This window comes from Myiozetetes cayanensis, unplaced genomic scaffold (genome assembly GCF_022539395.1).
Source record: "Myiozetetes cayanensis isolate MyiCay16 unplaced genomic scaffold, myiCay2020 scf6-25, whole genome shotgun sequence".
Lineage (NCBI taxonomy): Eukaryota > Metazoa > Chordata > Aves > Passeriformes > Tyrannidae > Myiozetetes > Myiozetetes cayanensis.
In genome coordinates, this window is record NW_026087853.1 from 8,070,688 (window position 1) to 8,090,899 (window position 20,212).

At 48.2% G+C, this 20,212-nt stretch overlaps 1 protein-coding gene across 3 annotated transcripts; it reads left to right on the forward strand.

Moving 5' to 3' along the window:
* The first annotated feature begins 2,951 nt into the window (after positions 1 to 2,951).
* On the forward strand, positions 2,952 to 12,690 carry CKB (creatine kinase B). 3 transcript variants are annotated; one of them, XM_050334825.1, is made up of 8 exons: positions 2,955 to 3,090; positions 4,674 to 4,861; positions 5,344 to 5,498; positions 6,400 to 6,532; positions 7,448 to 7,619; positions 9,122 to 9,245; positions 9,939 to 10,128; positions 10,708 to 12,690. In XM_050334825.1, exons 2-8 carry the CDS (start codon positions 4,684 to 4,686, stop codon positions 10,884 to 10,886), a joined length of 1,131 nt encoding a protein of 376 aa, XP_050190782.1. In that variant the 5' UTR covers positions 2,955 to 3,090; positions 4,674 to 4,683; the 3' UTR covers positions 10,887 to 12,690. The 3 variants fall into 3 exon arrangements, with proteins under 3 accessions (XP_050190784.1, XP_050190782.1, XP_050190781.1); XM_050334824.1 differs by lacking the exon at positions 4,674 to 4,861 and adding an exon at positions 3,993 to 4,205 and having other exon boundaries at positions 2,963 to 3,090; XM_050334827.1 differs by lacking the exon at positions 4,674 to 4,861 and having other exon boundaries at positions 2,952 to 3,090.
* Positions 12,691 to 20,212: the final 7,522 nt, after the last annotated feature.

The following is a 20,212-nucleotide window of genomic DNA, read 5'->3' on the forward strand; positions in this document are numbered from 1 at the left end:
TTCTCATGTCCTTTCTTTCCCGTGACGAGCTGATGTTCAGATCACTGTGGGCCTGACTGTATGCAAGATTGAGACACTTAGCAACTCTTAGTTTCCACAGGCCCTCAGCTCACTGGAAACTATCAGTAATTTTCAACAGACTGCCTAAGAAGTGAGAAAAAGTACACCAAGGATAATAACTAGGCAAATATATTTTAAGTGATAAATATAAATGGGAAGAGAAGTTTCTCTTGACAAGTTAAGCAGATGCAACTATAACCAATTTCTTTAATTTACTATTACATGAGTGTTATGTTTAATTTTCAAGTGGTATTGAGTTGTCAGTTAGGAACTGGAAACAATTCAGTTGCCTATAGCAAACTACTCTCTCTTGCTGTTTCCTAATTTGGAATATTCTTCTACATTTTCAAGAAAATGTTTATCCCCTTAATCTTCTGCTTTGTCTTACATCCAGTAATTTCAGAAGACACATTCACTAGCCAGCACCCATCCCCTCATGCAATTGTACACTGCACAACATTTATAATTAAGCCTCTTAGGAAGTTAGCTGCATGGCCCATGATTAACTTCCCTTAATTCTTCATTGTTAAAGCTCAGTGCAGAGATCTCTGGAGTAATCACCCCACCTTTCCATCCTGAGCTGCAGAACTCAACATGTATAAGTCAGTATTCGCTAAGATACCATCCCAGCACGGAAAGTGAGTATTGGTGCCTTTATCACAGTCTAACAGGCCATACAGGCTTATCCAAAGCAAGTGTTTCCCAGCAGATGAGGCAGATAGAGTGGGTGATCAGAGGCTGTTGACACACAGCACAGAATCTGTAATTAAGTCACCAGGGAAGCTGGCATGGGATGCTGTGACAAAGGTAGGATCCAATTTACACACAGCTTTCAGCAAATCTTAAAATGCTGTCTGAGTAAAACCCAACCACTTCTGACTTACTGCACGCTAGAAATTTGTCAAGTAGGGGTGAGGGAAAAGGGGTAGAGAGTGCACTGTTTATTAAACATAAAAATTGAACATATTTTAGTGGGTTTGCACCCGTGACTTTCTTTCCATTTCTGCTTCTCGAACCAAAGTTCTGTGAAAAACAGGTGTCTGTTTGTGTTGGAAGTGCTGTAATGTATGGCACACTGAGACCTACTACCTGCTTATAATGACTGGTGTTCCCTGTTCTGCAAGACGGGGAGGGAAAGAGCATATCCAATGAATAGAAATAGATCCTTGGATTTTGGATCTTGGTGACCTTGACTTCACAAATCTACTGAACAATTACATTACAGAACAGTTGATTGCTTCTTTGTTCGTGTGGCAATAGATTATGGAATAAGATGAAAGGATCCTTCAGAACCTACCCTGATATGCTTAATTTTTTTTCTTTTTATGAAGAACACCACCATAAAAATATGGTGTAATTTAAGAAAATGGTTTTAGTTTTATTTCCATTTCAAATAAAATATAAAAAAAATACATGTTCTACATTAAAAAAATCCACAATCGGAATTATGTTTTCAGCTGAGGTAATCCAGCAATATTATATTTATATTTTAATTTATTGAGGACTCTGGGTACAATTTTACAGTTACATTCATTTAATACTTGTTTAGCCATGGCATTACTTGCAATTTACACTATTCTGAAGCGTGAGCGTTGTGTGAAACTAGCAATACGTAGGGGAAGATTCTGTGAGGTTAAAAGTGCAGAGCAGTCCTAGAGAGAGGATTTGTTCTTTGATCCGGAAGATAAGAGACCGGACTTGTACAGATGCTGAGCCCTCGGCTTCTCCTGGAGGTCTGTATATTCAGCATCTCACTCTACCAGACCTGGAATAACTCAGAAATCTGGATGGCAGCCAAACCCAGTATATTTTTATTTCAGGCAGTCTCGGCTTTTTATTTTGCAATGATTTCTTCTATATGTACGTTATTATTTTTAAAACCTAAGCAGTTCTGTACAGTGCACTCACTTCTTGTTGTTAAGGTGAGGGTACTGGTTGTGGTGCTGAAAGGATTGGGGTAGGGAAAGAGTTTTAGGTGATGTCTCCTGACATTCACAACTTGTGTCAAGGAAGGCAGCTGTGGGATTCAGATCTGCATTCATGTGGATAAGTACACTCTGTTTGGACAGGAGGATAATAAACATGGGTTCTGCTGTGAGAAACACATGTCAGAGAAAGATAAAGATACTAGTATGTAAAGGTGAAAGTCAGATCAAGACAGTCATTCACACTGTTAATGTATTTATTTCTGCAAACAGGATTGTCAGCTGCATCTTAGCTTTGAGACAAACCTGCTGGCAAAGAGACCAGTGGAAGTCACTATTTTTGCGAATTTCAGGTGAGCTTTAGATGGGTCAGATCCCAGAGTTCCCGTGCCCATCTTTAGCAGGAAATCACCCACTCTCCAATAAAAGCTTAAGATTTCTTTTTTGGCACATGACAAGCAGAGCACCCGCTGTGCTTTACACAACCACCCTACTTCCTTTCACACTGAAGTGTAGAACGAGCCCACGGCTTTGCAGGTTGCTGGAGGCGAGGTGCAGGTCCTCCCGCGGCAGAGCCGGCTGCCGGGGGCTGGGCGCCACATCCGCGCCCGCCTCAGGGGCAGTTACTGACAGTTACGGCCAGCGCTGACATTACATAACCCTCGTTTTTGGGACGGCACGTTATCACACCCGCGGCTGAATCCCCGACCGAGGTGTGAAGAGCCCATACTCGTGGCAGCGGGCCGTGTTGGTGCACGCTGGCGCAGGGAGGTGCGATTCTGCTCACCCGTCCGCGCTCAGCGGGGGCGGCGCGGCCACCTCAGGGCTGCGCGGGCGGCCCCAGGGGGCCCCGCCGCCCCCGCGCGGCCTCCCCAACGCCGACCAAAATGGCGGCGGGCGCGGGACCGGCCGGCGGCGGCGCGGCGGCCCCACCCTCCGGCGCGCGGCCCAATGGAATGAATGGGCTATAAATAACGGCCAATGGGGCGGCGGTTAGCGCTCTATATAAAAGGGGCGCAACGGCAGTCCCGGGGCTCCACTCCAGCTTGGGCGGCACGGGGCGCGGAGCAGCGCGGACATCCTTGCTATAGCTGCGGAGCCCTCGGTAAGTACCGGGGCAGCCGAGCCATTATGCAGCCTTCAGACAAGGGATTTCCATATTTTTTTTTTGTATTTTTTATTTTTGGTTTTTCGCCCCTCGTTTTTTCTCTCTCTTTTTTTTTTTTTTTTTTTTTTTTTTTTTTTTTTATTCCCCCCGCTGTATGGGGTGGAGCCGGTCCGGCTGAGGAGGGGAGCGGGGGGCGGCGCGGGGCAGCGGCGCAGCCGGGGCGCGGGGCGCGACGCAGGTGCTCACCGGGCTGGCCCCGCTTTAAAACCAGATTAACCCGGTATTTAGCAGGGTAGTTACATATGCTCGCCCCGTCCAGGTCCCCCCAGGGAGCCGTCTGTTGTGTAAGGGCTTGTCGGACACCGCCCGCCCCTCCGCTCCCCGGCCGGGTTGCAGCCGTTGCTCGGCGGGCGCTGCCGCTGCTCGGGACCCCCTGCCCTGCAGCGCTGGGAGGAGGCGCGGCCGCGCTCCGAGGGCGCAGCGGAGCCGCCCCGCTCACCTGCCGCTGGACCGGCGTCCCGGCGGGGCCGAGCCCCGCTCTGCCCCGCGGCCGCCCGGCCGCTCCCCCCGCCCCGGAGCCACCCGCGGGGTGTGCCCGGCGCTGCCGCGGCCACTCCGGCCGACCTTGGGGGCGTCCCCTCACCCGGGCGGTGCCCCGGGAGGCGGGAGAGCCCCTGCCTGCGGCCAGGATGGTGAGGACAGGGCAAGGTTGGTGGAGGTGAAGAACTTCGGTTCTTTCCTCCTTCCTCGCGCTTGTGGAAAGTGGTGTAGCAGCAAAGGTGTGAAAGGCGCGGGTGGAACACGAGCCAAGGTGACCTTGCCTGGGTGCCTGGCGTTCCCCCGGGCGGTTCGGAGGCTGCCAAGCCCCCTGTGATAGGCTTCCCCTCTTTCTCCCCTAGTGACTGCGGTAGGGTCAGCCATGCCCTTCTCAAACAGCCACAACCTCCTGAAGATGAAGTTCAAACCTGATGAGGAGTACCCTGACCTGAAAGCTCACAACAATCACATGGCCAAGGTGCTGACCCTGGACCTGTACAAGAAATTGAGAGATAAACAGACCCCCAGTGGATTTACCCTGGATGACTGCATCCAGACTGGGGTTGACAACCCAGGTAATGGGACCGTTAGATCTGCATAATGATCTGTTCTCCCTCCTGACTGGAAGTGCTTCTTAACAACGGCACCCAAAACTCTTGAGCTACTGAGGGGCAAATCTTGCAAAGCATTGAGAGACTGCTCTAAAGGCATGGCCTTATTAAGAGGCTGTGCTCCTTCAAGCCATGTTCCGTGCTGTGATCTGACGTATCAATTCCCAGACACTTCAATTATGTAACTACTCTGCTAAATACTTTAAATCTGAAGAAAAAGAAAAAAGCCAAAAAACCCAAAACTAAACCTCAGACTAAATGCATTCTAATTATAATGCAACCAGAGAGGGGGTGGGGAAAATGTTGGCTTACCTGGCTGTCCTGGTCTATTCTTATTCCAAACTGGTTACGTGATGTTCTCTAGCACTTCTATGAAAAAGGGGGAGCAGATGTGTTTACATGTTAACATTACAGTATTTATTTTTACTCTAGCAATATCAAAATGGCCCAACTAAATAATCAGAGACTGCCTCCTGATGAGGAGTACCCGGACCTGAGCACCCACAACAACCACATGGCCAAAGTTCTAACCCTGGATTTATACACGAAACTGAGAGACAGAGTCACGCCCAGTGGCTTCACCCTGGATGATGTCATTCAGACTGGGGTTGATAATCCTGGTAAAACGCGTTGAGAATATTCCGTGTGAACCAGCTGAAGTAACTGGTGCTTTTGATTATGGTGACTTAAAACTAATCTTGTGGAGGTGGTATTTATGAGCAGACTACAGAAATGTAGCTCTGTAGCAGAAGGAGCAAAAAAGCGAAGCATGCTTGCTTACAGCAAAGCATGATTGTTTAGACATAAAGATCTATCCAGTGATCTAAATTAGCTAGTGAAATTAGATGTGCTGTGCAAATTTGTCCTAAACCAAGCTTGACAAAGGAGCATGGTTTAATGACAACAGCTATGGGTTTCCATAGCACTGCATTTGATTAACTGGATGAAGTGCAAAATGTAGGGTCTTTCCAAATGTTTTTATGTAAGAATGAATTTCTAAGTGACTAGACTTGCCACTAAAGAACTTGCCTGGTTAGTGCTGCGTTGGAATACAGCCAAACGTCACCCAAACTTAGCTCTTCTGACTTTATTACCACTTCAGGCCATCCCTTCATAATGACAGTAGGATGTGTGGCTGGTGATGAAGAATCCTATGAAGTGTTTAAGGAGCTCTTTGATCCAGTTATTGAAGACAGGCATGGTGGCTACAAACCAAGTGATCAACACAAGACTGACCTGAATGCTGATAACCTGCAGGTATAAACTTCTGATCAATTACAGGTTACTGGTCTGAGGACAGTAAAGTTGTTGGCAGCTGCCTAAAATGGTTGTTCAGGCTCTGTCCCCTCGCTTTCACTGAGCACAGACACATGGGCTGTGAGTCTGATGCAGGCAAACTGGAGAGTTTGCTGCTGTAGGATGTCAGTGGCTGGTAGAACCAGGCAGCTGGCATGCAGCAGGAGCTTGCCTCAGGTGCTGCTGCGGCACAGGTTGTGCCAAACACCTTCTTTATGTATTTCCATGAACTGTGGGCTGTAGAAGTCAAGCCTAAACAACAGTGTCCTAGGAGTCATGGACTGTCATAAAAATTAAGCACTTCCTGCTATCTGATCTTGTATCTGAAATATCAGCTGATGGTATCATACTATAGAATAGACATTATGGCTAGGTATAAGGATTTCTGCCTGGTTTATTGATTTCAAATGTTAGTGTAAACTGTAGGAGTTCCTAATGGCATGTTGATGAACTTGCCATAGGTCATACTGAAAATAAGAAACTTTGGAGAACAGTGATGAATAAGTTTTGTTTGCAAGAGTAAACACCTACCTAAAGAATTGTTTGCCTCATGATACTTCTAGATTGCAGATCTGAAGTGGTAACAGAAACCCAGACTGTAGTCTGAAATGGACATAAAACTGATGGTATCCCTGTCTTTTAGGACAACTTAGTAGCTGTACCCTTGACCTCTAAACAAGGGTTGTGTCACACATACTTGATCTAATGCTGAAGGAAATAGTCCTGAAGTAAGACACCATCTTACAGACCAAGTAGTCAATACTCGAGTGTAAGGTGCGCGTTCAGATGTATGGGAGCTACGTGTATTTAGGGGAGGTATCTTGGTGACAGGGTTGTACTCACTGGTTTCCTAATGTTGTAGGGAGGTGATGACCTGGATCCCAATTACGTGCTAAGTTCCCGTGTCAGAACTGGGAGAAGCATCCGTGGATTCTGTCTTCCCCCGCACTGTAGTCGAGGAGAGAGGCGGGCTATTGAGAAGCTCTCTGTTGAAGGTAAGTGAGAACTGGGTGCATCCGGGAAATACTTCTGTCCCTTGCACAAGAGCTGTTCTCTGCAGTTTGAAAATGGAGGCAGTTTGCAAAAGCCGCCTCCTGGGATACTTGGTCTGAACATGGAGCCTTCCCTGGAAAAGGCTCATTGCGTTAGCGTTGCCTCAGCATTACTGTGTGTAGCTGAGAGCAAAAGCACATGTCAGAGGGAAATTGGGCTGTGTGAAGTTGACCTTTGCTGATCTCAAAAGCTTTTGTCTGTGTGTGTGGTGAAAGAAGTTGGTTCATCAGGGCTCAAACCTGAAATGTAACAGGTTATGTGGCAACTGCAGAGCTTGAGTCATGGGTGTGCAGTATTCTGTGGCTGCTTTTAATTGACTTTCATTAATGCTCAGCTTGCTTAGAGGTGTAGTCCTGCTCCAAATCTGCAGCTGAAAACTAAGTCCTAGTTTTCAGTGAAACTCCTCAGCTGGAAGTTTTCTCTATTGCCTTCCAATGCCATTAAGTGAAAGAATGATGGTATGCTTAAGGTGCAGTTCTGGAGGCTGGGAGTGTGGTTGTTCCAAAACCTCTCAAGGGCAGGGTAATAGTCCTTGACTAGAATAATACTATTTGTTATATTCATGACCTTGGTTCTCCTTGGAAGAAAGCAGTCCACTTGTAAGTTCTGCAGCAGTAATGATTCTATACCGCATGTAAGGGAACAAAGGCTACTTGTATAAGCCTGGAAGGTGCAGACAAATCATCTGATACTGCCTCAAGTTCTGCAGTGCCACAGAGGCATTGCCGTTGCAGATGAAAGCAAGGGAGGAACCAAACGCAGCAGATCAGACATTGCCAAACTGTGTGTGTGGTCTGTAAAGTGCTGGGAATGTCTAACACCTTTGGTCCCATCCTGAAAGTGCCTCTCTCTTTCAGCTCTGGGTAGTCTGGACGGTGATCTCAAGGGAAAGTACTATGCTCTGAGGAACATGACTGATGCAGAGCAGCAGCAGCTGATTGATGACCACTTCTTGTTTGACAAGCCAGTTTCTCCTCTTCTGTTGGCATCTGGGATGGCACGAGACTGGCCTGATGCGAGGGGCATCTGGTGAGTATGTCTGGAATAAAGGAGTCTTATGAGATTCCTGTGGAAAAAATATTGTAGTTTTGGTGGTGACTGGTACTGTTGGGCTGAACAGCAGCTTCAACTTGTAATACTGAATCTGATGAGAAACTTTTGTGGTGTCCTCTGGGGAAAGTTGCAGCTTAACCAGCAGAATTTGCACAGGTGTTATTGTGCTGGTAGGAACAAGCCAGCTTGGCTAACCTGAAACCAAAGCCTGGCCATCCAGCACAGGTTAGTGAAGCACCAGAGAAAAATTGAATCAGTTTATGAAAGTAAATCACTTCTAATGGAGCAGATGTACCACTGCACTCAGCTCTTGTCCAGGAGTTGAGAGTAACTTGTGGTACAAACCATAGCGGTGTCTTAGCTCAGAGTTGATCCTGGATGCATAGTGATTCCCTTGGAGTCTCATGACTTCTGCTTGCAGAAACTCAGTGGTGCTGGGCTAGTATGACTTTACCTGTATTAGTGATAAGATTTCCCCCTGTCCCCAGAGACTCAGTGACAGGAGTCGACTGATGCAGAGGTATGGAAGGATTCTGCTTGTTAGATGTAGGTCACCTACATAGAACTCTGCATCTCAGGAGCTTCTGCAGCATAATTAACTTGCTCCCTTGTAAGCTAAGGGCTAGGTTTTCATCAGCAGGAATGCTCCAGTCTTATTACTGCAGCTGTTTCAGTACAACCCAGAGGAAGCACGCGTTGTTTCTGTAGGTCACCTTTAAGATTGCATCATCTACCTGCAGATTGCCAGCACCAGATAGCGCTGTCATCTGAGCATGACTAATCTACAGGCTTGAAGTGTAATGTCTTAGTGTTGTCTGCATAAATAACTTTCCTCGGGTACTAGCTAATTTTTGATCCTAATCAAGTTCAGAAATTACCAGCATGATAAATATCGTTGGTGAGAGTACTTGCTGTCAGCTGCAAGCTGGGACAAGAGGGGCTCATTGTTCAGAGGTTTTTATAGCATCTCTGAAGAGCCCTGATCAAAAGTTAATAGTGAAAATAAGATACAAAGTGCAATTTAACAGAATCTGACAGTTCTGATAAAAAAAAGCTTTGTTACACATGGTCAACGTGGCCTTAGGGACATCACTCTACAGGGCTGCCTCAGAGTCTGTACTTACTGGTCACCCTTCTGCAAACTGCTGAGCAGATGAAATGGCTTAAATTTGTAAAATGGGGCCACAAGTGAGCTAGGGGGATGAGGGGATTTTAGGGTTTGATACTGTAAGAAAAGGTAATACCATGTTGTTACTTTGACCTGTTTAGATAAAGGCCAATTCTGACTATCTCTTGTAAAGAGCAGGGTAACAACTACCAGCTTAACTCAGATCCTGCACAGACAAAAGAAGTAAGATCCATTTCTTTGATGAAGCAATTAAGTGAGCCTCTTGAAATAAAAGCTGCAGTGATGAGCAATTTGTTGCTCTTCAAAATGAGAGGTGGGAAGACAACGATTCTTTTGCTTTGTCCCCTAGGCACAATGATAACAAGACCTTCCTTGTTTGGATCAATGAGGAGGATCACCTCAGAGTTATTTCCATGCAAAAAGGTGGCAACATGAAGGAAGTATTTCGTCGCTTCTGTACTGGGCTAACAAAGGTAAATCAATATTGCCTGAGCTGGTACTTGGTTCTCTAGTTAGAGCTGAAATGCAAACTTCTTCAAGTCCCCTCCCGAGTCCTGCATGGTTCTGTTTCATAGCCTGGATCTCTGGAAAAATCCTGATGAGGTCCAGAGCTGTGAGGGCTCTGAAACACCTGTATTGGTAAAAAGCCTTGTGGCTATGAAATCTAGACTACATCTCTGATGTGGTGGCACCCTTATCCAAATGTCTAAAATGTTTTTTAAAGAAATTCTCCATAGTTCTCTAAAGCTTTGAGACACCTTGGGTGGGAGGAGAAATTACTTGAATGAGGATGGGCAAAGCTGGACTGCAGTTTCTAGGCTGTTCTCTCCTAGTTTTGATATGAACTTCAGCTTTACCAGCCCCTTTCCTGATCCTAAGAGATGTGTCAGCTTGACATGTACTAAATCAAACTTCCCAAGAGATAGTGACGTAAGAAGTGTAGCTTTTAAACTTAGCCTGTCTCACCATCAGGACCAAGATTAAGGCCTTAAAGCCCCTTGTTGGTGGCCCTTTTTTCCAAATGGAGGGGGCTTGTGTGACTGAAATAGCTCTTCCAAGTGTTGTGGCTGTTGCTAGGTGACTGAAGCTGTAAATGAGCACTAATGGATGTCCTACATCCTTCATGCAGAGAACAATCTCTAAACATTCATTCTTTCTATTTATAGATAGAAACTCTCTTCAAGGCCAAAAACTATGAGTTCATGTGGAATCCACACTTGGGCTACATCCTGACCTGCCCATCCAACCTGGGAACAGGGCTCCGTGCCGGTGTGCACATCAAGCTGCCACACCTTGGGAAACATGAGAAGTTCGGAGAAGTCCTCAAGAGGCTTAGGCTGCAGAAACGAGGCACAGGTGAGAGTTGATACACTGATGGCCGGGTCAGTGTGCCCTAAGACACCATCAGAAGCCTGGCTACAGCCAGAGCCATGCCTTGTTCGCATTGTCATTGCCTGTCAGCCTATCCAAAATGTTCCTTTGTAATGCATGTGGAGAGAACAAAGCCTTAAAATTGTTTATGGGAGGAGTTGGGGATATCAGTGCTCTGCTTACACTGCTGTGGGTGGCTCTATGGTTATTTCCTATGACATTCTGAGCACCAGATAAGATAGACTTGGTGGCAGCTGTTTGCACTGTAAGCAGGGATGGGAATCCTGATTTACCCACTGGAGCTATCTCCTAACCAGAAGTTATTTCTGGCCATGGGTTAGCTTGCTCATGGGTCAAAAGAATAAAGACCTGGCCTAGTGGCAAGGTCTTTGGTTCAGGTTGGCAATCACATGTGGCTTCATCTCCCTGCACATAGGAGGTGGCACCAGTGGCAGCTTGTAGAGAATCATCTTGCTGTGTCCCCACCTCCAGCTGGTGAGGGAAGACAGGCACTCACCTGCCCTGTCTGGGGTGTCAGTGTTCTAACTAAATCTCTTGCTGCAGGTGGTGTGGACACAGCTGCTGTTGGAGGAGTGTTTGATGTCTCCAATGCCGATCGTCTTGGCTTCTCTGAGGTGGAGCTGGTGCAGATGGTGGTGGATGGTGTGAAGCTGCTCATTGAAATGGAAAAACGCCTTGAAAAAGGCCAGTCCATTGATGACCTCATGCCAGCTCAGAAATAAAGCACTTTATTCTCATGCTTCCTAACTTATTGGATGAATAATAAAATGTCACTCCAATTCAAACCCTTGGGGTCAGAGCCCACTTAGTTACACTGTAGAGAAGTCTTCCATCCATCTGTGTTAGAGTTTATTTTTTTGATGGCTGAGATGTTGCTCAAAATGAAATAAACTATTGTTTGGCCTGAGATGTCTTAGATATGTTAACTGAATGTCCTTGAGATTTAAGTGACTTGGTTTTCATAGTTAGGCTAGATGGGCTGGTTTTGTGTGCAAGCACATCTTCCTGGCTGTGCTGCTGCAGACCACCTGAGTTGGAATGTTGTTAAAGCAAAAGTTGAACCTTTAACTTGATTGTAGTTGCTGTAAATTTGAGAACTAGTGTTAAATATGAGTCACTGCGAACGTGCCCTACCTCCAAGGCTTTGACTTGTGCATCTGCTCCTGCCAACTGTAAACTGTCATTATCCTGAGTACAGCAAGCCAGGCTGACTCCTGTGAGGGAGGGGAGGCAGGGCTGGGTGCAGAGGGCTGCTGTTCTCAGATGGCTCCTCCTGGGGCTACTGAGCACTGCTTTGAGGTCAGACTTCAGCCTGTAATACTATTGACCCTGAGCTAGTTTGTGGGAAGAGGATTGTCTTCAGTCTCAGGCTGTGCAGAGAGGTGATGTAAACAACCAATTGCTCTTCTGAGACTTGGGAGTGAGGTGAAATCTAGATTAATTAAAGCCATGCTTCTCTGTAAGTGATTTCAGCTCAGCCAGGGAAGAGATGGGGGCTAGAAGCTGCCAGTTACAGGAAAACAGCAGATAATTAGCTTTCTTCAGCTGACTTTTGTTGGCCCATGCACCCATTGTCCCATGAACCTAAAAATGAGCAGTATAGTCAATTAAAACATGGTAAGCTGGTTTTCTTTTCCAAACTCTGTCTGGCTTGCAAGCTCAGAGTGTTCTCTGGGTGTGATCTTGGAGTGTTGCATCAAGTAGGTCTGTTCTCCAGAATGGCTGTACATGTGTGCTTGCGGTGTGGAAGCATCACATTATTAACCTACAAGAGCAACATTTTCAGAAATATTGATAACTATGAGCATCATACCCTTGGAAGCAGCAGCCTTTGCAGCTCATGCAGATGCACCTGCTCAATAGCTCTACCCACAGCTAAACCCCAGCTTTGATAGAGGGAGCATGATGAAAGGTTGATGCAGAGCTCCACGGCGTGTGGCTTTATATAGGTTTGCGTAGATAACTGAAGCTTTCTTTTGTAAAGGCTGTGATATTTCTAAGGCTGTGATTGCAGGCTGTCACTTAGCTGAAGAGATGACTCCAGCTGGGGTAAAGCTAATTTAATTTTGGTGAGAAAAGGCTGAGTGAACATCTCTGATCAGATTTTTTTTTTCCTTTTAATACAGCTTTCTATGTGTTTCAAATTTAACTGGGTGGGGGAGAGGAGATCATATGTAAGAGTTTTGTTCTGTGCTGGGTGTTCCTGTATTTGAGTTAATCAGCACAGGGATTTTTCTGTACGAAGCTTGTGGGAGCAGGGAAGAGAAAATGGTGTAAGGGACAACCGGTTGGTTCTGTATATTCTTTAGATCCCCCATGCTGTGCTTCATGTCACTGTTCACAGACGCTTGGCAAATAGCTGGTTTTGCTTCTTGTAATCAGAGAATGTTCATTTAGTGGTGCCTCTCCTCAACACGGCGTCGTTACTGCACTCACAGCAATTACCTGATGGAAGGAGATGCCTGAAAACTTGTCTATTTTTTTCTAGCTATATCAGCTGGACTAATAAAAACATTTCTCTCTCTATGTACCTTGTTTCTCCTATGTTCTCAGCCCTCGGGAGCTGCTCCATCTGTCTCCTTTTAGCCCCTGAGTCCCTGCAGTCTGAAGCAGCACCTGTAGCCTGTAGCCTGCTAAAACACTGTGGTCAAAGCAACAAGCCAGTCTTTAGTGCTTGCATCCAACTAGAAAATACTTCCTTTTAATTGGTTTTCTTTCCCACCCACCACCTTTGCTGTGTTCCCTCCTGTTGCTACCGTGAGGAATAACAGGACCATGCTTTTGTTGCAGCTTGTACAAAGCAGTTGAAAATATTCCAGAGAAAGAATGTGTCGTGCCAAAAGGCCGGACACAGCGGCCTTCCCCAGCTGGGACTTGCTGAAAACCTCTGATCAAGAGAGAAATTAAACCTCCCACCCCTTTGCCTTAAAAGCTTTGGTTTGGATCTTGCCATTACTCACCGTCGTGCCCTGGGTGCCCATTGTGGCCTGTATGGAGCAGCCGCTCGCTTGTTCCTCGGGCACCCAAAATGATGCCAGGTGATGCCGTGGGACAGGGGTTCCTGGTCACTGCTGTGCTTTGTACGGGGGAACTGCAATTTGTCTTGCTGATGGAGCCACCTGTGTCCCATAGGTTTTGTGAAGGACCCGTCTGGCTCATGCTGCTGTCACACCCTGCAGGGGTGGCGTCATTCCTCACCAGGCCTGGGGCGGTGCACAGGCTGCTCTGTTTTCCCCAGCACTGCTGGAGGTGTGTGGGTGCAGGCTGGGGGAGGACAGGGGCTGGGAGCCCCTGGGGCCATCTCCAGGCTTTTCCCATGGTTTTTAGCTGGGCTTCTCTCACCCACAGATTGTAAGCCCCTCGTCACATTGCCCTCTTGGCTGGCAGGTTGTCTGAGGTGCTGCAAGACATGCACCACTTTTATAACGTTTCCAAGGGGAATTTCTGTTTGTCATTGTCTTTTCCTCCTGCTTCCCTCAGGGAGCGGCTGCCCAGCCCTGGCTGGTGTGTGGGGCCAGCACCAGGCAATGTCTGTGCTGGTAGCGGTCAGTCGGCCAGTCCCCTTCCCTCTGGGCACGTGTGGCACAGCAGCACGCTGCCTGCTGGCACCCCAGGGTCCTTGATCAAAAGATCAAGCTGCTGGGGAAACCATTTACCTCTCATGTTACATTTATTGGCAGCAGACTGCCCATAAATGCTCTGTATCCCACTTCCGTGCTATCTGCTGGAAAATGATTCATGGTTTCTCACCCCCTTGTGGACTCAGCCACAGGAGGGATGGTGGTAAAGCTCAGCACCATGGCACCAGCCCTGGGCACCCTGCCATGGTGTGGGAGGCTCCCAGGCCTCAGCAAAGTGGTGAAGCTCCCTGCATGCTCCCTCGTGCCTCTGGCCAAGCGAGGGGACAGAGCCGCTGCTTCACGGGCAGGTCCGGGTGCTCCAAGGAGGCTCCTGCTTCCTGAGATGAGGTGACCAAACCATGTGACTCCTCTCTCACAAAAACAAGGGCTGGAGCAAGGTGGTTTTACCTGCTGGATGCCTGGTGAGATCCCTGCCTGGGGCACAGGAGGCTCCTGCTCGAATCCTGCCCTCTGCAGAGGATCCTTGTTTGGCTCCTCTCGGCTCAGCTCCAACCACAGCCGAGGGCAGGGCAATGCTTTCCTCCAGCTCTCCATTTTGCCCAGGATCTGTTTCTGGGCCAAGAAGGAAAAGGAAGGTGCTATTGCCTAATGACTCCAGCACAGACCTGGGAGGGTTTAGGCTCCAGCCTGTCCTCAGATGAGCACAATCATACTTTTACGCAACATGGAATAGGTTGAGCAGAAGAGTTGGAGTGAATTTTTTTTTTTTTCTTTTCTCTCCACCCACCCGCCCACACACAAAAAATGTGGTAGCATGGGAGGCAGGGCTGTCTTCTGAGGATGGAGACAGCATCACAGCCTTTTCATCTCCTGTTTGCTTTTCCCCTGGGGTAGCAGCAGGCCAGCAGGCTCCTTTGGCTCCTACATGTTCCTCTGGCTAGTCTGCCTTCCCACCTCTCCTAAAAAGACGTAGTTACAAAGCTGGAAATAGCCCTCGTGACCATTTTCTCCAGCCCTCCACCAGCAGGACAGGGCACTTCCCCACCATTATAGGGTTTCACCAGGTTTCAGCTGACCCCAGTGGAGGGTGAGCCCAGCCCAGTGATGAATGACCCCCCTTAGTGTGAGATGCTGAGATGAGAGGCTAATCAGAACTTGACCCTCTTCTCCTGTTTTTAACATGTTAGGAAATCACACAAGCGCCTGAGCAACTCCAGTTCAAGGGAACAGGCCCTGGACTTCCAGCCCACCAGCACCTCCCTGGCTGCCAGTGGCGAGGGCTGCCCGAGGTGTTGGTGCATGAACCACTGTGCATCCCCTGCCTTTTGGAAGACCGTCTGTTTTGTTGGGGTTTTTTTGTCCAAACGCTGCCCAGAGCCAGGCTGAGTGCACCAGGTGAGATGTCCTACCTTGCTACACCCACAGAGCAGGTCTAGTGATTAAACTGGCAGTGTGGGCTCAGCCTGTGATCGACAATTACCAGGGAAAATCTGCAGTATCAGACAGGGTAAAAATAAACAGAGAGATGCATCCAAACCTACCGAACATCTTTGTTTTTCTCCTCCAGCCAGTGAGTAAGACTGTGAGAAACCATTTATATATACATATTTATTTTTATATGTATATATATGCATGTGTGTGTATATCTGTGTGAATTAAACTTTCAAAGGCCAAAATGCCTCATGCTCAACACCCAGGAAAACGGGTAGAAAAATGTGAACATTGAAGTTTTTAATGAATGTGAAAAGTTCAGCTAAAAATACAGAATGGGCAACCCTGAGCTTTCTATGATGCAATCTGAGAATAAAACCAGAACTGAAGTTTCATTTGACAGAAGGACCTCAGCTTCTCCCTGTGTTTAGTGCAGGTGGGTGTGAGGTTTGGCTGCAGTCTGGTTGCTTTTTCCACATCCATTATTGATGACCAGAGAGTGAAACTGAGAATAACCTGTGCTGAGGAGACCTTGGAAGTGTCATCTTATATTTTTGCAGTGACTTACTGTGCTGGTGTTTGATGGTGGTACTCGAGCACAGGGTGGCTTTCCTGGATTACTTAGGAATGGATGACCTGGGAAACAAACTCACCTGAAGCCCCATGTTCTTTAGCCTGGCTGGGCAGGGCAGTGAGCACGTACTCTGAGGACAGGTTTGATGGGGTGTAAATAGTGTCTGTTTGCAGTTCAAGTGCTGCTGCACGTCCAAACCGCAGCGAAGCTGGAGGGAAAAGCAGCGGCAGGTTCAGGTCTAGTGCCGGCTCTGCCCATGGGAGCTGATGGAGGCTGGGCACTGGCACAAGGGGTGATTTCTCCTGCTACGCTGACCCAGCTGGCCAGGGACAGGCTGGAGGCAGCAAGATGCAAACGAGATGGCTTTGGGGCACAAGTGGTGAAGTCATTTCGGGCAGGAAGGCTGGTGTTTCACTAAGTCCTTGCAGTTTGCCCACAGACGCTGGCCGGTCTCCCTCCACGCTGTGGTGAAATCCCCTGAATCATCACTAATCACTGCTCGGGATGACGTTGTTCCCAGGCTGCTGGGCACAGCACACCTGCCACTACCAGGAAGCCGGCAGAGCCATCCCAGTGCTGGTGCCGATCCAGAGGCTGTGTTGGGAGTGAGGGACTGATGGTGTCCATGCGGGCAGGAGAGGAGAGGTCTCTGGTGGGAATGGACACTGAGAGCAGCTGTGGAACTGTGTTGTTCCATAAGTGGGCTGTGTTGAGCAAAGGCCATCGGGATACCATCGGCTGGGATCGTTGCTGCAACAGCCTCCGAGCTGGGACTTGTCTGGGGAGAGATGGCTCCAGAAATACTTGTGGGAATGTGCATGAGAAGAGGATTATGATGAACAGGAGCACTCATGGCCCCAGAGTGTCAGCTCTTCACCACGGGACAGTGATGGCTGGCTTCTTTTATTTATTTATTTATTTATTTATTTATTTTATTTTAAGAAAGTCATTACTTTAAGGGGAAACATTGTTGAGCTCCTGAGGATGCTCTTTTCCCAGAGCTGGAATGAGTGCCTTACCTCCTTCCCTCTGACTCTGGATGTCCTCCCTTTCCCCCGCTCAGCCAAGGGGACAGGCTGCTGCCAGCACCCCTTCCCCTCCTGGGTCTGGTGGGTGGCACAGGGTGCTCTCTGCTCCCCTTAAGGGGTGGCTGCAGCCTGGGAAGGGGCCCTGCCCCAGCAGTGACCCAAACCTTGCACTTGCCTAGGGGGTGGGAAGCAACAGCTCAGCTGTTTCCCATTGCTGAGAGCTTCGGGAGAGGCTTGAGGGTTTCTTACAGCTGTCCTGGAGGCCAGAGGAGAGCTGAGGAGGGAATGCAGGGCTGGGCATGCACGGACATGTGTGCAGGGGCTGCAGTGTGTCCAGCTGCACCTGTGCTCAGCTTCTGTGTCCACCAGGTGCTTGGGCACCTCCCCATTCTGCCTGTGGCTCTCCAGAGGCTGATCTCCAGCCCATACTAGCTCTCACAACATCCCAGAATGTCCGTCCTTCCCACTTCCCTCAGCTCTCTGTGAAGCCCTATCCCAGCAGCAGGAGATAACTGCTGGGGATGGCTGCACCTCCCCACTGTTCCAAGGGGCTGTGTCCCTGGCCACTGGTGACAACACAGACCATTTCTCACTGCAGAACACCTCCTGACAGCATGAAGTGGAAGCGAGCCAGGTTCATGATCAGCTGTGGGAGGGGAGGCAGCAGGGGCTGCACCAGCCAGCTCTGGGCAGGGCTGTGTGAGAGGCACCCAATGCAGCAGCTGCTGTAAATCACTGCCGGCCATCCCACCGCTCCCACTCATTCTGTGGGGTGCTCTGAGGTGGGGCAGGGCCAAGGGTTCACCTGGGCACGAGGCTGAGCCAGCAAGCAGGGACTGACCAGCCTGGAAACATCATTGTGTTTTCTCTGTGCTGTTGGCATGGGGGGCTGTTTTCTGGGTATGTCAGAGGGGAAGGGCCCTTGTGGCAGCACGGGACTCTGTCCTGGTTCATGTGCCTCACTTCCTGGCAGTAACCTAAATCTTGGACAAAACCAGGCCCCAGACCCACTGGGAATCATCAGTCTGGCCCCATGAGCCACCCCTACAGCATCCAGCCTGTCTCCCAGCTGGCAGTCGCAGATGCTCAGCACCATTTTGTGGCTGGTGGCCACTTGTGTCCTCACACAGGCAACAGGATTGCATGTTTTGGGATGCAGCCCTGGGCTGCTACCCCACTGTTGGAAAGGTCCTCTCCTGGGGGGACCAGGATGTCCCCTCCCTGTAGCCTCCTACTGTTTCCCCTGGCAGTGCCTTTGAATTGACTCGGGTAGCTGGGAAAACCCTTGCATATGGTATAAAATGCAGCTTTAAAAGCAGACTGAAGTTGTGTTTTGTTTTTCCTTAAAAGGAATAAAGATTGGCCCTGGAGCAGTATTTATGAGAAATGACACCAACCAGTGGGTCAGCTGAAGAGGCAGATGGCCACGGTGTCTTTTCCAAATACTTTTATATAATCAGTGCCAAAGCCAGCAATGACATGTCTTTGTGGATAGTCTGTGTACTCATTCAGCCTTTCCTGGGATACCTGTACACTCTCATTCTCTTTCGAGAGAGTTTTCATTGCCATTGACATGGCCACATTGAGATTTCTTTTCCTACAGCTTAGCTCAAGAGTGAAGCCTCCACCAAGAACAACTCCTCTGGAGAACCACCATCTTCTACAGGAGTTGTTTAAGTGCCCACCTGATGTGCCTTCCCGCTCAGTTTATTCACTTCCAATTAAAGCCAGCCCTGAGCAGGGACCACCAAAACCACAGATTACATTACCTAGAAGAGATTTAGAATAAATACATCAAAAAGATATGGAGAAACAGTGAAATGCAGTTATAAATCCAAGAGATATTTGAGGCTGAATGGGCATGGGAACACTTATTAAAAAGACTCATAAAACAAGGAAGTGAAGTAAAACCCTTTTTTAAAAGAAATTTTAAGATACTAAGAAACGTCTTCCAATGAGTACCAGCGAGGAGGGAAGAACCCACTAAGCCAGTGCTTAGTCCCATGACACTTCCAAACACAAACCTCCACCATTAAACTTTATTAATCCTCCCTTCTGATTTCTGTGTGGGTCATTTAGCATTACTTAATACTGAGCTTAGGGGAAAACCTAATAAGCCAACCACTAATCTTTGAACTTGGCATAATTCTCTCTTTTGCTATTTCCCAACATGTTCTGTCTTGTCCTTCCACCCCACTGAGAAACCCCTGGGGAGCTGGCAGAGGGAACTGGATGGCGGCAGCGATCCGGCCGCGGCTCACACTGGCACCCAGGACACAGGGAGTGGCTGAGGGGCTGCAGTGTCCGAATAAGCTGTTGTGGAAGACGTTTTGGGACTTGGAAATGATCCTCTCAGAAAGGGTAACCTGTGGTGAGAGACTATTGCCAAGCCACACGAGGACTGGGGCTCTTGTAACACAAGAAAATTAGATATGAATATATTTATTTTGAGCGATGGCTCTCACACTTTGCATGAAGCATGCAGATAAAGGATGTTTTACAAGCAGATGAAAGCTTGACAGCATTTCCTCTCCAAGATAGAAAAGCCTCCTGCCACACCCTCAGGTGAGGGGACATGATGCTGACCCAGGTGAAGGAAACCTCCAGGGCTGGGCTTTGGGGACATCAGCAACAGTGAAACCCCCAAAGTCTGGATTGCAAAAGAAAATAGGATCACTCCCTCAGCTTATGCCAGGCCTGATGCTAACTGTGCTTCTATGATGCTGCATTTAGAAAAGCATCATTCAAGCTTTTAACTGGCCCTTGGAGAGCATCATTAGCCCCATTTCACAGCTGCTTGACTGAGGCTGGGGACAGGGTGGCCAACGGGGCTCTTGGACAAGATCCTCTGCTGTGCCACTCATGCTCTTCAGAGGTGAGGGTTAACCTGGTCACTTTTCTTCTTCTCCAGATGGAACACCTTTTCAGAAGAAAAGGTAAAAGATCCTGGTTTGAGATGCAGAATCCTCCTCTGCCTGAGTGTCTCTCCCATGTACAAACTTACTCACAGCGCTGGGCGAGGATTTCAACCAAGTATTTTTGTCCCAACGAGCTGGATTTTATTTATGCCCCTTTTAGTCTGTTCCTTCCTCAAGATTAAAAAACCCAACAACAAAAGTAAAAATAAAGCACAAAGGTCTCAAGAGAGTTCAACCTTTCCTCTCCCTGCTGCCTTTCCTGCAGAAATAGAAAATTCTTGCAGAATTTCTCTTGGGAATGGAAAAGACTGTAAAAAGCACATTATTGGAGGTGAAGAGCCTTCTGGTCCATGTGCAGCTGGAGACCCTGGTGCCTTCCACAAGTCATGTCCCACCAGCATGGGGAGGGCACTAAAGGGGTCATCACCTTCCACCCCAGCTTGGGTCAGACTCTTGTGCCAAGCCAAGTGCTGACAGCAATAACACCCTGCAATATATGTGGCCAAATCCTGGTCT

Coding starts and splice junctions, on each gene's coding strand:
- CKB (XM_050334824.1), top strand. CDS start 2,967: ATGGGGCGGCGGTTAGCGCTCTATATAAAAGGGGCGCAACGGCAGTCC. Junction 4,206..5,343: donor GACTGGGGTTGACAACCCAG/GTAATGGGACCG, acceptor TTACCACTTCAG/GCCATCCCTTCATAATGACA. Junction 5,499..6,399: donor TGAATGCTGATAACCTGCAG/GTATAAACTTCT, acceptor CTAATGTTGTAG/GGAGGTGATGACCTGGATCC.